We start from the raw sequence: 13,003 nt of genomic DNA on the forward strand, positions 1-13,003 counted from the left end.
CCTTTTACAACTCTATTACTACAAAGACATACAGTGTTTTCATTTTATTCTTCCTAAGGTCTGATTTCATTCAGCTTTGGAATGATTTTTCACACTGAAGGAACAATCTTGATGAACTCTTTTAGCACAATATGTCTTTCTTTTCATTCTTCTTACTGCCAAATTATTTTATTCATCTGTAGAAGGATATGGTAAATGAATGTGGAAGAATGTGATGGAAGGAATTTGATGAGGTAATGGAAATATCTTTGGACTAAAATGACTAGATGAAGCATGTAGGGAGAAGCACAAGACAAAGGTCTGAAAAACATCTACAAAGGAAACTTTTGAAAATGTGTAAACAATTATGGTTGTGAGGTGAGGCAAGACTTCAAAGGACTGGCTTATTCATAACTAAATGTGTTGGTTATTTTCCTGGGAACTCTGTTGATAGTTCTCTCATTTTATACTTTCTCTTTCTTGGTTTCTAAATCCTACTTCTCCTCACCCTTATAGTCTGGAATAAAGACCGAGATGATGAGAATGATGAGGAAGGACTTCTCATGATGAGTGGGTATACAATTATCTCATATGCCATTGTAGTGGGCTCACCTCAAAGAGCTCATAATCAGTGATGTGAGATGCGAGGCGAGTGAGAGAGTGGCGCCCACTGCCTCCAACACCCACCAGCATAGCATGGCCTCGAGGCTGACGCAACACTCGGCAGATCCGGGCAAGATGTTCTAGGGCAAATCTTTGGCACAGAAACTTGGTAAAAGTTAATTCTGACCAGAATCAATTAAGATCTATCTATCTATCTATTGCCAGATGCCTTAATCCCATATGGGATGGCCACAAATAAATCACCTCCACGTCGCCCTGTCCCTTGCCATTTCACTGCCCTGCTCCCAACTCGCATCCCACTCTCTCATATGCCTCTCCACTCCATCTCTCCATCTCATCCTCGGCCTCCCCCTCCCTCTCCCCCCCTCCACCTCACTCACATACACTCTCCTCATCAGTCTCTCACTCTCCATCCTCTCCACATGGGCAAACCACCTCAATGTGTTCCTCCTAAAGCTTCCTATCACATCCACATCCACACCACAATGCTCCTTTATATCCTCATTTATTAGCCTGTCTTTCTGTGTGACTCCACAGGTTCTTCTTAAATAACTCATTTCCACTGCTCTCACTCTTGACTTGTGTCCTTCCAACAACGTCCAAGTTTCACTTCCATACATTAGAGTTGGTATCACAATACTGTACTTCCCTGTTTCTTATCACTGCTTTCAAGGAACCAGCAACCTTTCTTCCCCGTTGTACCCTTTCAAGCACTTCACCCTCCAAACTTCCATCCTTACTTATCACACTCCCCAAGTAATTAAATGTACTCACATTTTCCATTTCCTCACCATCCAACCTCACTGAACATTCACTGACTTCACCTCTCTCAAAGACCATCACTTTACTCTTCCGTACATTCACCTTTGGGTTCCATTTCTTACACACTCTCCCAAACTCATCCACCAATCCTTGCAGCTCCCCTTTGTCTTCACTCAACAACACAGTATCATCTGCAACAACAGTACAGGGAGAGTCCAAACACTACCCTCTCTCACTAGGGCCACTCCAACATCCACTGCCCTACCTTGTATCTCTGTTATTACCCCATCCATGTACAGATTGAACAACCATGAATACATGACACATCTCTGTTTCAACCCAACCTTCAAAGAGAAAAATTCACTCAGTTCATCATCCACACACACTGCAGCCTTAGAACCATCATACATACTCTTGACAGCATTCAACAACTTCCCATCTACTCCATATATTCTTCATACTTTCCACAATCCTTGTCTATCCACCCTGTCATATGCTTTCTCCAAATCCATGAAGGCCACACACAACTTCTTTCCCTTCTCTAGAAACTTTTCCACTAAAGATCTAAGAATGAATATCTGATCTACACAACCTCTTCCCTTCCTAAAGCCTCCCTGTTCTTCTCCAACTAATTCCTCTGTTATTTCCCTAACTCTGTCAATAAGTATCCTACCATACACTTTTCCTATTACACTAAGAAGACAAATGCCCCTATGATTACCACACACTTCTTTTTCACCTTTTCCTTTGTACAAGGGAATAATTATACCTGACTTCCAATCATCCGGGACTCTACCTTCCTCCCAGGCCAATCTGCACATCTTCCACATCCATGCTATTACTATCTCTCCCCCATGCTTCAGCATTTCATCACACACTTCATCAGTTCCTGGGGCTTTCCCCATTTTGACTTTCTTCATTGCTTCCACAACTTCTATCCTACTGATTTCTTCCTGTCTTCTCACCTCCCTCCTTCTCCCAGCCATTCCCCAGCCACTTATACACACATTACTTCCATTCTCTATGTTCAACAATTCCTTAAAGTGTTCTCTCCATCTGCTCACTTTTTCTCCCTTCTCCACTAGTAATCTACCATGTTTGTCTTTCACTCCCCTACTAACTTCACTGCCACCCCGTCTTACTCTCTTCACCTCTTTCCAGAACATTTTCTTACAGTCCCTCCACTTTACACTCAAATTCCTTCCAAATTCCTCATCCACTCCCTCCTTACTCTCTCTTACCAATCTTTTCAGCTCTCTCTTCCTTTCTACATTTAACTCTCTCTTCCGCCTCTCAACTTTTTCCACGCCCCAATTTCTCATCCATTCATTGTATGCTTTCTTCTTTTGTGCCATAGCCTGTCTCACCTCTTCATTCCACCATGCTGTTCCTTGCACCCCCTTCCGTTTTCTCTTCAATTAAGATACATCTATTAATTATATACAGCACTGCATACTGTTAAGTAGTACAGGCATACAATAATATAAGAAACAGTAACTGATTCATTGAACATTGCCTGTGGACTAAAGCAAAGTAAAATGAAAACTATGTGTAACAACATGAGAAAAGACTTATTTTGTATTTTTTTATACACTGTAATTGCCATTTTCTTGAGTACCTATAATTTTTTCAGTGCCTTTCTGCCTTGCACCTTTCTAGAGTTCAAATGATATAAATGAGGTGGTAGCTACTCATACACTTCTACTGAAGATGAACGGATAATGGTCCTGAGATCATACCTAGGTAAAGTAAGTATGACATATAATTTATGACGTGATGCAAATTAATAAGGAGAATGTGGCACATATTCAAAGGAATAAAGGACTGTAAAATGCAACTGTAATGAGGAAGGATATGGATGGAAACTTAAATAAAATACAGGGGAAAAAAATTCAGTCTTGAGCAGCCAGCTGAGAACTCTGAAAGGTGGTACTAACCATTTCATCTGTCTGCACCTGATCATCTAAAAGTAGCATTCTTGTCCTCACTGCAGGAAGGAGCTTCTCTTATAGGTACTACTAGATGGATATGTTACAGAAAAAGATTTTACTTAAAATGAAAATTATCTATGTGTATGACTGGGGATACTGGCTTAGTTACATACTGTAAATCAGTTTCAGAGTGCTGCTATCATACCTAAAATATTATGGTCTAGTACTGTTATGCTAAGTTTCATATGGTATAGTATATGTTAACTTTCCATTACTGTACAGTATAAAATGTCAAAGTCTGTTCAATATGACAGAACTCATAATATTAGTTATCCCACTACTCAAATCAATATCTACTGAACTCCACACATGGGGACACTCACTTAAACATTACAAGGTTCATTGGTTTCTTGCTCATATTGTTGAATTCATGCAGGTACCCTTCAACCACTGATCGTAGCCCTTCTAGATTGTCAACCTAAAGAAAGAGCAATGCATTATACATAGGTCAAACACTACTTAGCCATATTGTTTTGGTAATAGCCATACTTCTCAATACAGGAGATCAAGATAATGTCAGGGCATCAACAGGTGTGCTCTCTGGTCATCATCATACTTTCTGGTACATTAAGTAAATCATTATACAGTAGTTCATTAGATAAATCACAAAACTGAATACAGTTTATACAGTACATTAGTCTGCCTTTAAGACATTCACTTCTTCATTGCTGGTTTGTGGTTTATTGTATATAAGATTTATCTGACACAAAGCCTAATGCCTGACCTCACCTGAACATAGTGTCGGCTCTCACTCTTCGGGTCAGCAAAGTCACAATACACTAAGTTGCGTAGGTCACTTTCTGACACCTGTATCAGCAAAAGTAAAAAGTATTAATGATAAAAAAAGACAGGTTAGGCATCATCTAGATTATATCATTGCTCCAATGGGTTCCTGAGGAGAAAATCATATCTATCTATCTATCTATCTATAGCCCGACGCCCTAATCCCGCAAAGGGTGGCCGCAGACAAAACGCCTCCAAGTCACTCTGTCACCCACCATTTGACTCCCCTCCCCCCAACTCACCCCCCTCTCCCTCATATACCTCTCAACTCCATCCCTCCACCTCATCCTCGGTCTACCCCTCCCTCTCCCTCCCTCCACCTCACCTACATACACCCTCTTAGTCAGCCTTTCATTCTCCATTCTCTCCACATGTCCAAACCACCTCAGTGTATTTCTCCTAATCTTCTCAACCACATCCACATCTACCCCACAACGTTCCTTCACTTCTTCATTCGTCAACCTGTCCCTCCACGTCACTCCACATGCTCCTCTCAAGTAACTCATTTCCACTGCTCTCACTCTTGACTTGTTCTCCTCTTGCAAGGTCCACGCCTCGCTTCCATACGTCAGGGTAGGGATCACAATACCATCATGCAGTGACTTCTTAACTTCCATACTCACCTCCCTATTTCTCATCACTGCTTTCAGTGTACCAACAACCTTTCTTCCCTGCTGTACCCTTTCACGTACTCCATCCCCCAAAGTTCCATCCTTACTCATCACACTACCCAAGTACTTGAATGCACTCACACTCTCCATATCCTCACCATCCAACCTCACTGCACACTCTGTGACTTCATTCCTCTCAAACACCATAACTTTACTTTTGTTTACATTAACTTTCAGCTTCCTCCTCCTACACACTGTCCCAAATTCATTCACCAGACCTTGCAACTCCCATTCATCTTCACTCAACAATACTGTATCATCAGCAAACAGCAACACCGGAAGCTTCCAAATCTCACCCTCATTCATTAGGGCCAGCCCCACATCCACTGCCCTACCTTGCACCTCCTTTACAACCCCATCCATATATATATTAAACAGCCATGGAGACATCACACACCCCTGTTTCAGTCCCACATTGAGATCAAAGAACTCACTCAGCTCAGCTGAAGTAGCCCTAGCTCCCTCGTACATACTCTTCACAGCACTCAACAATTTCCCCTCCACTCCATATATTCTTAATACCTTCCACATACCTTGCCTATCTATTCTGTCATAAGCTTTCTCCAATTCCATGAAGGCAGCATACACTTTCCTTCCCTTCTCTAGATACTTCTCCACTAAACATCTTAGAACAAATATCTGATCTACACACCCTTTTCCCTTCCTAAATCCCCCTTGTTCTTCTCCAACTAGCTCCTCTGTCATATGCCTAACCCTATCAATGAGTATTCTACCATATATTTTACCAGTCACACTAAGAAGGCAAATACCCCTATGGTTACCACATACTTCTCTCTCCCCTTTTCCTTTGTACAGAGGAACAATTTTACCTGATTTCCAGTCCTCTGGAATCCTTCCCTCTTCCCAAGCCAATCTACACAACTTCCATATCCACTCCACAACAATCTCACCCCCATACCTAAGCATTTCACCACACACTCCATCAATTCCTGGGGCCTTTCCCAGCTTAATCTTCTTCATCGCTTCCACTACTTCCGACCTACTGATCTCTTCCTCCCTCCTCTCATCTCTTCTTCTCCCAGCCATTCCCCAACCACTTATACTTGCACTGCTGTCACTCTCTACATTCAACAAATCCTCAAAGTGCTCCTTCCATCTCCTCAATTTCTCTCTCTTCTCCACCAACAATCTATTATTCCTATCTTTCACTCCCCTACTATTTCCCCTTTCACACTGCCTTACTTTCTTTACCTCCTTCCAAAACAATTTCTTACTCTCCCTCCATTTCACACTCAGATTCCTCCCAAACTCTTCATCCACTTTCTTCTTACTCTCCTTCACCAGTCTCTTAACCTCCCTTCTCCTGCTAACATATACCTCTCTCTTCTCTCTCTCATCTTCTCCCCTACCTCTACTCGCCAACCATTCACCATATGCCTTCTTCTTTTGTTCCACAGCTAGTTTCACCTCATCATTCCACCATGCTGTCCCTTGCACACCCTTGCATCTCCTCCTCACTCCACAAACCGCCTCACACGCTGCGCTTATCTCTTCCGTGAATATCTTACATACGTCTTCTTCCACCCCTTCCATCTGCTCTAGCTCATACCTTCCCAATCTTTCTTCCACTATGCTCTTATACTCTGTCATTTTCTCACTATCTTGCAATTTCTCCACTCTTCTCACAGGAGCTGCTTCCTCCTGTCTTCCCCTTCGTCTCCTCAACCACTTTCTTTGCAGCTCTACCTTGGCCATCACTAAGTGATGGTCCGAGACTCCATTCCCTCACCCTCTCCACACCCTTGCATCCAACACTTGTCTTCTCATTCGCTCATCCACACACACGTAGTCTATCATTGCCTTTCGTTCAACAAGTTCACCATCCATCCTCCTCATTACTCTCCATGTATACCGGTGGATCATCTTATGACAAAAGTAGGTGTTGGCTATTGCCAACCCCTTACCAGCACAGATGTCCACCAAAGCACTACCATTCCCATCTACTTCAGCTGGCACACCCCACTGACCAACCACTCCATCCACTCGTACATTCCCAACTTTGCCATTCATGTCTCCAATCAACAGCACTCTCTCGCTCCTCTCAAACTTTCTCTTTTTCTTTGAAGTTTGAGAAAATCATATACAGAGTATTAATGGAGTCACTAACATTAGACAGAATTCTAGAGGCTATTCCTTAATTGCCATTTATAGTTCCAACTAGATATGATTTGCCCATTGGATTGCGCAAACTTGGGCTGTCTGGACGTTGCTATTCCTCACCCTGTCCTGAGGTGGGAAAGGAGGTCCAGATGACAATGATGAATGATGATGACATACATCTGCCTTGTCTTCTTTTTTTTATACTTAGAGCTCCTACATACTAACAAAGTATCTTGTGCAAAGTGTTGAGATGCACTACTTTTATTTCAAGAATAAGGTACTTCACCGACAAAACCAATTCAGAATGGGCTAATCTGAAACATTCTGAAGTGGGGTGGTAAAATACAGTATAGAACAAACTCATTTACTATATACTGGATCTGTCTGTGCACCTCACCTCTCCACTGCCATCCTGGTCCAGTTCTGCCAGCAGCTGATGGAAGTCTTCATTGAGGTGTGTGGAGCAGGCTGAAGATACCCGGTCCAGGAGCCACCTGCGGTCTGTGGCATCCACCAGGCGGTCATAGAACACCCGTAGCACCTCATGGACCCACAGCCTCTTCATGGAGCGCAAGTCCTCCATTGTTTCAGGCACTGACAACAATACTCCCTGCAAACATATTGATGGCTATCAGTTAGTTTTACCAAAAACTGGGGATGGTTTTACTGGTTACCATACTATGTTTCAGGTGTTGAAAAAGTACCATTTGGATCAATTTTTTGGCATGTTGTACTCTTATATGTGAATGTGAACAGTGACAGATCACATTTTCCTTGTCATATTCCCAATGTACTTTAGGCATTTAGACAATGAGTTGTCTACTTTGGTTCAACCAGTCTACTGCAGTTAACCTCTTTTGCTGCCAATTTTTTCAATGGATGTTCAAAAAAGAAGAAAGGTACAGTACAAATGGATGAGCATCATTAAAAAACTTCATCATTTTTGTCTTCTATAAATACATGTTCATTGCATAAAATTTCTCCATTTTATGACTAAACATCCTGACAAAGGAAATTGACATCAGTTTTTCCTTATTGCCAGTTAGTAAAGGAACTAATGTTGTGGGTAAGGCAATTTTTCCCTAAAGAATGAAATCAACTGAGCAAACCATCCTGAACTGACCTGTATCACTCTAAAGAAGTCCCTTAGGTTAAATATGTAGTGTGAGCGTGAGGGTGTGGGTCGGAGGTGTGTGGCAGCAGCACGATACACCTCTAGAGTCCCTGTCACTATCTCTCCAATACACGGGTCAAACATTTTGCTGAACCCACGTGTGTCCAGATGCCACAGCAGAATCTGAAACAGGTTACCACTTAGAGAAGCTGATTTGACTATCTTAATTTGTGAACTGCAGCATCAAAAGTATAAAATGCATCCTGTGAGAAGACCAACATGTGACATGTGGCATCACCAGTACAAATACAGTAACCCCTTGATTATCCACTGTAAAAGAGCTAAAGGCAGGTCCGGAAAGTGGATACATCCAGATAATGAACTTCTCCCCTGGCCCTCCTTTGTACATAACCTAACTTTGAAAGCCACTGTAAAAGGCCACTACAGTACATTGTACAACACTTGTTCCTGTTGCTTAACACTATCTGGTCAAGCAGACCTATAAATCACAGCCAAGCAATTACCATGGTCAAGCAGACCGATCAACCACAGACAAGCAACCATCACTACAGGGTCATACCCTGCAGTGATATGAAAAAACATGAAAAAAATGGCTACAAAAGAAAAATGCAGTGGGCATACAAAACATAATGGTAAAGTGGAATAAAATCATGGTAAAACAGAATAAAATAATGGGGCAGTACAGTAAGCTAGAATAAAATCAATGTCAACACTCACAATTCCTCGCAAGGCATTGTGCTTAATAACCTGATGGCTCCTTAACTCTGACTGTTGCACTGCACAGTACATCCTGTGTGATCTACTGGTGTACCCTGATGAGCCTGAAGCAGGTAAGGAACAACCACTAAAGCCACCAAGTGCATCTCCAAAACAAATGTCTGAGAGCAGCTGTTCACTATACAGTCATCGGGCTGGAACTGGGAACGACCAAGGGGGATCTCTAATGGACGCTGGGTGAAATGCTGAGCTAGACAGCGTGGCGCCACCGGGCTATTCCCACACAAGTAGGAGAAAATGTTTGTGCGGCCATAATTTCCACCCAAACACAAGCATTTTGTCTGGATAAAATGGAAAACTCTCTCTCTCTCTCTCTCTCTCTCTCTTTCTCTCTATAATGGTTTAATTCAGCCAGATCACAGCGCCCAGGTAATGGATCATTCGGATAATGGATGTCCGGATTATTGAGGGATTACTGTATTCTAAAACCATGAAGACACTCATTTTGAATGATATAACATGATGAGTGGCATCATTAGAACAGTATCTATGATGAAGACTGAAACATCCACCTTGAAGAATACCCTCTGAACAGTGACATTTATTATAGGAAATATACCCACCTTAAAGAATTAATGCATTCAACTTCAAGCACATCTTATGAATGGATGTATCACCTGAACAAATACACCTGAATTGAAAAATGCCTTTTAGACTACCTTATCATTGGAACAGACATACCTATCCTCACAGACAATCAAACCCACCATGAAGACTACAGTTAACAGCAGGGACCTCACCAGAACATATACACAAACAAAAATAAAAGTACACCTACCTAAAATTTATTTACTTGGGGACGCTTACCATCCACTCACTCGATGTAGTGCTGCTCCCAGGTGTCTGCCCTTTCCTCTCCATCCTTCTTTCCTTCCATTCTCTTCTGTCTTTCTTTCCTTCATTCTTTCCTTGTCCTTCTGCCTACGGGTGACTTTACACTCCCTCTTCTGACTTTCTTTTCTTCATTCTTTCCACTTCCTTCAGCCTGTGGGTGACTCTACACTGAGTGACAAGCCAAATGGTTCGGAAACCATTTACTACGCTGGGTGGTAACCATATAACCAAATTTTGACGCCTGGTGGTTTAATGAGTAATTATTGCACTCCAATCGGATTGAGCCGGTGAAGGTTTATATCCAAGGGATGGTTGGGGTTGATTGCTCACGTAATGCCACTCAGGGATGAGTGAGGCTGGTCACTCTCATCTTAAATGCTGGGACCAACTGCCTAGCCCCGGGCTCCTATGCTCCTCATGGGGCAATGCAGGATTGGATGATGATGATGATGATGATGATAAACAGGTGGAGGGTTTCATCCATATTTCAGTCTACATCCATAGTTCAATGACAAAATAAGATAATATTACATTCTGCATCTTTTCCATAGCATTTCTTTGTGACTACCATCATATTCTACTGTTGATCTCTTGCTAAAGCTCAGCATTCAGGACAAAGAGATGGCAAAGTTACATCTAGTTAAAGTGAATAGAGTGTAGACGAAATGGTAGACCATCATAAACACAATGGCCTCATAAGCACCCACCTTAGAGAAGATACCATGGATAGTGGAGTCGTCAAAATCATTCACAGCCACTACATTGAAGTGTCGCAGGAGGCGGGGTGTCAGGTTGGTGCGGCCGCGGTCACGTAGGCTCATGGTTGACACTAGCTGGAGGTGGCAATTTTAAGTTTTTATAAACTCTGCTTCCATTCTGTCAAGGTTTTTTCCTTTTTAGACCCTACCTACCCCTAGAAAGGAGGTCTGGATGGCTGACGATAATATGAACTTTGCTCCATTTTATAAGTAGGACAAGACTGTAAGTAAAACAAGACTGTATACAGGAGAAGATAGGAACAAACTATACGAAGGACAAGACTGGAACACACTGTAAGTAGGACAATACAGTAAGAAGGACAAAACAGGATGAAGGACAGGAGTGAAACAGATTGGAAGTATGAAAAGACTGAAACTAGGATAAAATTAAATATGACAGAGCTACAAGTACCTGCATGTCCTCGAGGTGTATGGGTTCCACCTCCTTTCTGATGTCGTACCAAGTGGCATGGTCTACTAGCTGCCTTAACAACTCAAGGGGCGGATGTGTTCCGAAGGCATCTGTCTGGGGCAGGTTAAGGTCATCCACAAACAGCACACACCGTTTTCCCACTGGTGGACCATAAACACCTAAAAGATATAGTGAAAGTACAGCATACAGTCCAGTGTACTCAAGGCAGTTACTTGCAATTAAATTGATGTTTGGATATGTTTAACAGTAGAAAACAATGCTGTTAGAAATGTGGTAAAAATGTTTAATACCAGGCTAGTATTATGAGAAACTTACAACTAAAGTTTTATTATGAAAATTAAAACTATGAACAATTTCTGATCTAATCAAGCATATTCAACTTCTTCAGTGCAATGACTTTTTTTTAACTTGTTCTTGCTGCCATCAAGCGATATACCTTACTCCAGGAATACCTTTCTTACTGAAGATGCTAAAAATTCCATGACTGACTAGCTTAGGCAAAAGAAATGGCTGTGTACCTTTCTTACGTTTGTCCAGCCCACTCATGATTAGGTCCTGAACATGTGTGGTTGTAGTGTGGGCAGAGAAGCTCACAAACATGGGCTTGAAGACATCACTCTTTAGTTTCTTACGCAGAAAGTCCTAGAAAAAGAGAGTACAGGTACTATTTTTTTGCTCATCCTGGAAATAGTGTCTACAAACTTCACTCTGCCAGTTGCATTTGTAATTCAGCTTCCTTGCCGTTGTTGTGACTCATAGTTCATCTGGACATAAACTCTGTTAACTGCAGGCTGAAGATGCCTTGTTCCTGTAGTCCACCATCCTCCTTTGGGGGGACTGGGAGTGAGATAAAGGATGCTTGTTTAACTGGCCAATGGAGCTGCCCAGTTACATCAGTGTTGCCTTTTGATGACATCTCTCTCTAGCATTTACGTTTCCTTACTCATTGCTACTGCTGTATCATCCTTGCAGTTTCCCTCATAGTTAATGAACAAGGGTAATTTGCAATTTTTTCATATTTCTTTATTAGTAAATGGACCAAATTATTTGACAGATCATGACTAAGATATTCATGATTCTACATTAAAAGCTAAGATTCTCCTACAGTACAGTCCAGAAGTATAGTAGCCTGCCCTGTGCTGAAAACGGAAAGTTGAACCTATTCCTTATTGTACTTACATTATCATTTATCAAGATGACAGACAACACTGTCACATGCTGATGCCAGTATCTGTTCTTCCAAGGGAAAAGTTCCTATTTTCACTCATACACCTCAAGCACACTCACTCTCTCCCAGCTCCTTAAATTAAATAAAGGAAAAACTCTTTCCTGTTCTTGAATTACAGTATCACCTTTTTCCAAGAGTAAAGACAAATGAAAAAAAAGAAAAATGTTCTCAACAGTTCAAATCTATCTCTCAATCTATCTGTTGCCAAATTCCTTAATCCCATAAGGGGTGGCCACAAACAAACTGGCTCCATGTTGCCCTCTCCGATGCCATTTCACTGTCCTCCCCCTAGTTCACACCCCCCCCTCTCTCATATACCTCTCCACTCCATCCCTCCATCTTATCCTTGGCCTCCCCCTCCCTCTCCCCCTCTCCATCTCATCTCACTCACATACACACTCCTTGTTGGTCCCTCACTCTCCATCCTCTCCACATGGCCATACCACCTCACTGTATTTCTCCTAACGGTTTCTGTCACATCCTCCTCCACAACAAAACCCTCCTTCACTTCCTCATTGATTCACATTGTCAAGTCTGTCTCTCCAGGTAACTCCATATGCTCCTCTCAAATAACTCATTTCCACTGCTCACACTCTTGACTTGCACTCTTCCAACAAAGTCCAAGTTTCACTTCCTAGAGTTGGCATCACAATTCTATCATGCAGTGACCTTTTTTACTTCCATGCTCACTTCCCTATTTCTTATCACTACTTTCAAAGAACCAACAACCTTTTTTCCTTGTTATACCCTTTCGAGGACTTCATCCTCCACACTTCCATCCTTACTCGTCACACTACCCAAGTACTTAAATGTGCATATATTTTCCATTTCCTCCTCATCCAACCTTACTTTACATTCAGCGACTTCATCTCTCTCAAAGATGATAATTTTACTCTTCCCTACATTA

General features: G+C 41.9%; 1 protein-coding gene across 1 annotated transcript in view; it reads right to left on the minus strand.

Moving 5' to 3' along the window:
• The window catches only part of Dhc36C (Dynein heavy chain at 36C), a 111,414-nt gene that overhangs the window by 40,648 nt on the left and 57,763 nt on the right, over positions 1–13,003 (minus strand). The window contains exons 43-50 of the mRNA XM_080286419.1: positions 11,387–11,510; positions 10,848–11,026; positions 10,385–10,510; positions 8,055–8,228; positions 7,329–7,541; positions 4,086–4,163; positions 3,680–3,774; positions 592–733 (exon numbers count right to left, since the gene is read on the minus strand). Of these exons, the coding sequence (XP_080142545.1) occupies positions 592–733; positions 3,680–3,774; positions 4,086–4,163; positions 7,329–7,541; positions 8,055–8,228; positions 10,385–10,510; positions 10,848–11,026; positions 11,387–11,510 (1,131 nt within the window). The remainder of the gene's footprint in view (positions 1–591; positions 734–3,679; positions 3,775–4,085; positions 4,164–7,328; positions 7,542–8,054; positions 8,229–10,384; positions 10,511–10,847; positions 11,027–11,386; positions 11,511–13,003) is intronic.

The sequence above is a fragment of the Coenobita brevimanus genome, chromosome 111 (genome assembly GCF_032717465.1).
Source record: "Coenobita brevimanus isolate Jiangsu-jjx chromosome 111, ASM3271746v2, whole genome shotgun sequence".
Taxonomy (NCBI): Eukaryota; Metazoa; Arthropoda; class Malacostraca; order Decapoda; family Coenobitidae; genus Coenobita; species Coenobita brevimanus.